The 3,366-nt window shown below is 46.9% G+C and overlaps 1 protein-coding gene across 1 annotated transcript in view; it reads right to left on the bottom strand.

Annotated features, from left to right (window-relative positions):
• The window catches only part of FAM83F (family with sequence similarity 83 member F), a 34,969-nt gene extending 34,643 nt beyond the window's left edge, over nucleotides 1-326 (bottom strand). The window contains exon 1 of the mRNA XM_008074110.2: nucleotides 160-326. Within this exon, the coding sequence (XP_008072301.2) occupies nucleotides 160-326 (167 nt within the window). The remainder of the gene's footprint in view (nucleotides 1-159) is intronic.
• Nucleotides 327-3,366: the final 3,040 nt, after the last annotated feature.

The following is a 3,366-nucleotide window of genomic DNA, read 5'->3' as shown; positions in this document are numbered from 1 at the left end:
GGCCGCGGTTGGGCTCTGGCCCGCAGGGCTCAGCCTGGGTCAGGAAGCCGGAGTGGATCCGGCTGGGAGCGAGGCCGTAGGTGGGCCCACGGGCGGCCTCTGGCCTACGTCTGCCTCCTGGCTCCTGCTCTTCCGTGGGGGACAGGTTGGCGACCTAACCCTTCCCGCCGCCGGCCCCGGCCGGAGGCGTTCCTTTTCCGCGCAGGCAGGACCCTGAGCACCTGTTGAGGGGCCGGGGCTGGATGCTGGACACGATTGTAAGGCTTAAGAGGGGGCAGTTGGTGTGCTACGAAGAATACTAATGACATCCCTAGCTCCCCGCTCATGCGTCCCAGTTCTGAGATCAGAGGCCTCCAGGGTCTGTCAATCCAACACCTTCACTATAAAAATGTCTTTAAAAAAAGAAAAAAGCCATCCAAACACAAAAAGGATGTGCGCAGCAGTGGAATTTTCCCCCCATTTTAATTTGAAGTGGGGTGTGTGTGTGTGTGTGTGTGTGTGTGCGCGTTTGTATGTGTGTGTTTGGGCAAGATAGGCTGCCAGAGGCCTGATTACTATATTAGTGATTCAAAATACATGTTTAAGCCCAAGGAAGAAAGCCGCACGTGCGCACACACACATCACCAGCCACGCAGCAGCAGCTCTGCTGTTCCCATTGGATTAAACAATCTTCTTAGTCATTAACATATTATTTTGTTCATGCATTGCTGTACAATTTGATTCTCCACATTCAAAATATTTTCAGATCATAGCAACCAAAGGTTCACATTTCTCTCATTTTATAGCTCAGCATCTGAGAGCTGGAAAGAGCTTTTTAAACTCGTCCAACCCCCTTATTTAACAGATGAGGAAATTGAGGCCTAGAAACATGAGCCTTGCCTGGGTCTTCAGTAACAGAGAAGCAGAGCATGAGGACTGCTAGGTTCTCTGTGTCTTGGATGTCCTTCCCTTATATCATGGCCACTTTTGCCCCTTTCTCTTTTTCTTGTCAAATGACTGAAAGGATAAAAAATAAAAAAAAAAAAAGCCTAATTGGGGTTACCTTGGTCATTGCAGATGGGTGGCTTGGTGTTGGCTCATATTTTTGGCTCTAGTCCTCCTACAATTTTCCCAAGTATATTTTTCTCTCAGCTAAATGCCTTTTTGTTCCCTAAATCCAAGGATGTTCAAAGTTTAATGTTTGTGTCTTGAAACGTGGACTACTCTACCTGTTTACAGGGAGATCCTGTACATCCTACATGATCAACTATCTGAAACTCTGCCCGCTGCTGTACTGGGCAGCCAATTGTCATGGCAATGACAACCCCCTCCCACTGTTACATTTCACAGAAATGCCTGTGGTAAACCAATCAATCCCCATTTCCACCCTCCTGGAAAAAACACATAAAAACACCCAGCTTCAAACATTTGATGCCAAACTTGTCATCAGTGTCTGGCCCCCTTTCCAATCTTGGAGAGGTGGATCCATCTTTTTTCTCTAATCTACCTTTTAAATACACTTTTTTCTAAACTATTCTTTGTGCAGTTCTTTGCAATTTTCTAGCGACACCAGCACACTGACCTAATAATAATGGAAGGGTAGCCGGGCTCAGTGGCTCAGCCTGTAATCCCGCGTTTTGGGAGGCTGAAGTGAGTGGATTGCCTGAGCCCGCGGGTTCGAGACCCACCTGGGCAACTTGGCGAGACCTCATCTCTACAATAAAAATCAAAAAATTAGCCAGGCGTGGTAGCGTGCGCCTATAGTTACAGCTACTTGGAAGGCTGAGACGGAAGGATTGCCAGAGCCTGGCAGGTCGTGGCTGCAGTGACTGGGAGCGGCCACTGCACTCCAGTCTGGGTGACAAAGTGAGACTCCAACTTAAAAATAATAAAAATAGCCGGGGCCAGTGACTCAGCCTGTAATCCCGTGCCTTTGGGAGGCCGAGGAGAGTGGATTGCCTGAACCCATGGGTTCGAAACCCACCTGGTCAAGCGAGACCTCATCTCTACAATAAATCAAAAAATTAGCCGGGCATGATAGCGCGCCTGTAGTTCCAGCTACTTGGGAGGCTGAGGCGGAAGGATCGCCGGAGCCCAGCAGGTCGAGGCTGCGGTGGCCGGGAGTGGCCACTGCACTCCAGTCTGGGCGACAGACTGAGACTCCAACTCAAAAAATAAAAATAAAAATAAAATAATAATAATAATAATGATGGAAGGTTACTGGGGACCTGGTTTTAACTCCAGGGAATTTGAAGAGGTTGCTTACCATTTCTAGGTCTTACATTGATGGTCTGGGACAACGAAGGTTAGACTTCCATATATCTGCAAATTTAGTGACAATAATTAGTTCTGGGATCCTGTGTCAGCCCAAAGATTGGGGATGGTGCGGTTTCTGTCACCTTACTTGTCCTTTGCCCCTCTTGAGAACTGGAAGACTTCACTCCTGGTAATGCTCCACTCTTAGGTGTGTGTAGACAAGTTCTTTTTTTAGATGGGAAAGCATCTGGTTTATTACCTTATAACTTGCCCTACGAGATGCCAGACCCTGTGCCCTGGGGACACAGAGGAGCTCAGAGCAGTGAGAAGGACAGGTAATAAACACAGAGGAAGGCAGAAGCAGTGTGACCAAAGTGCTTTAATAAACACAGTTAGAAATGCTTTGGGAACATTTTGGTTCAATAAACATTTACTCAGCATCTACTATGTACCTGGTACACAGGTTGTACTCAGTATATATTTCTTAAAGAAAAAAAATGGGCAAGAGAGAAAGCATGTGCAGGGAGTTTATGGAGACCATGAAAGAAGAAGCAATCTTAAACTGCCCAGTGGGATATGGATAAACAAAGATTTGTCCAGCAGGAAGGGATTTTGAGTGGAGCCTAGAAGGATCAGAAGAATTCAAGGTGGAGAGAGGGAATGAAGACATTCTAGTTGGAGGGAGTTGAGACTGGGTATGGTCAGAGCATCTCACTGGCTTCAGGCACATATGGGTTCAGTTCAAGGTACTTAAACTTTCAGAGCCTTAGTGTCCCCATGTAAAATGGAACAATAACATCGGCCTCTTCTGACTTCCCAGATTGTTGTAGGGCTTAAATGAGGTCACAATTTGATTTAATTAGCATTTGTGTCTAACTGGTAGAGAGTGGTTTAGAAAAGTCCTTTCAAAATTTTACTGTGCATAGTAAACACCCGGGGGAGGGGGTACTTGTTAAAATGCAGATTCTGATTCAGTAGTTCTGGGGTGAAGCCTGGGATTCTACATTTCTTTTTTTTTTTTTTTTTTTGAGTTGGAGTCTCACTCTGTCACCCAGGCTGGAGTGCAGTGGCCGCTCCCGGAACCGCAGCCTCAACCTGCTGGGCTCCGGAAATCCTTCCGCCTCAACCTTC

The sequence above is a fragment of the Carlito syrichta genome, unplaced genomic scaffold (genome assembly GCF_000164805.1).
Source record: "Carlito syrichta isolate Samal-C Ts95f unplaced genomic scaffold, Tarsius_syrichta-2.0.1 Scaffold316302, whole genome shotgun sequence".
NCBI lineage: Eukaryota > Metazoa > Chordata > Mammalia > Primates > Tarsiidae > Carlito > Carlito syrichta.
Note: the sequence above shows the minus strand (reverse complement) of the source record. Positions and strands in the feature narration are given on the sequence as shown.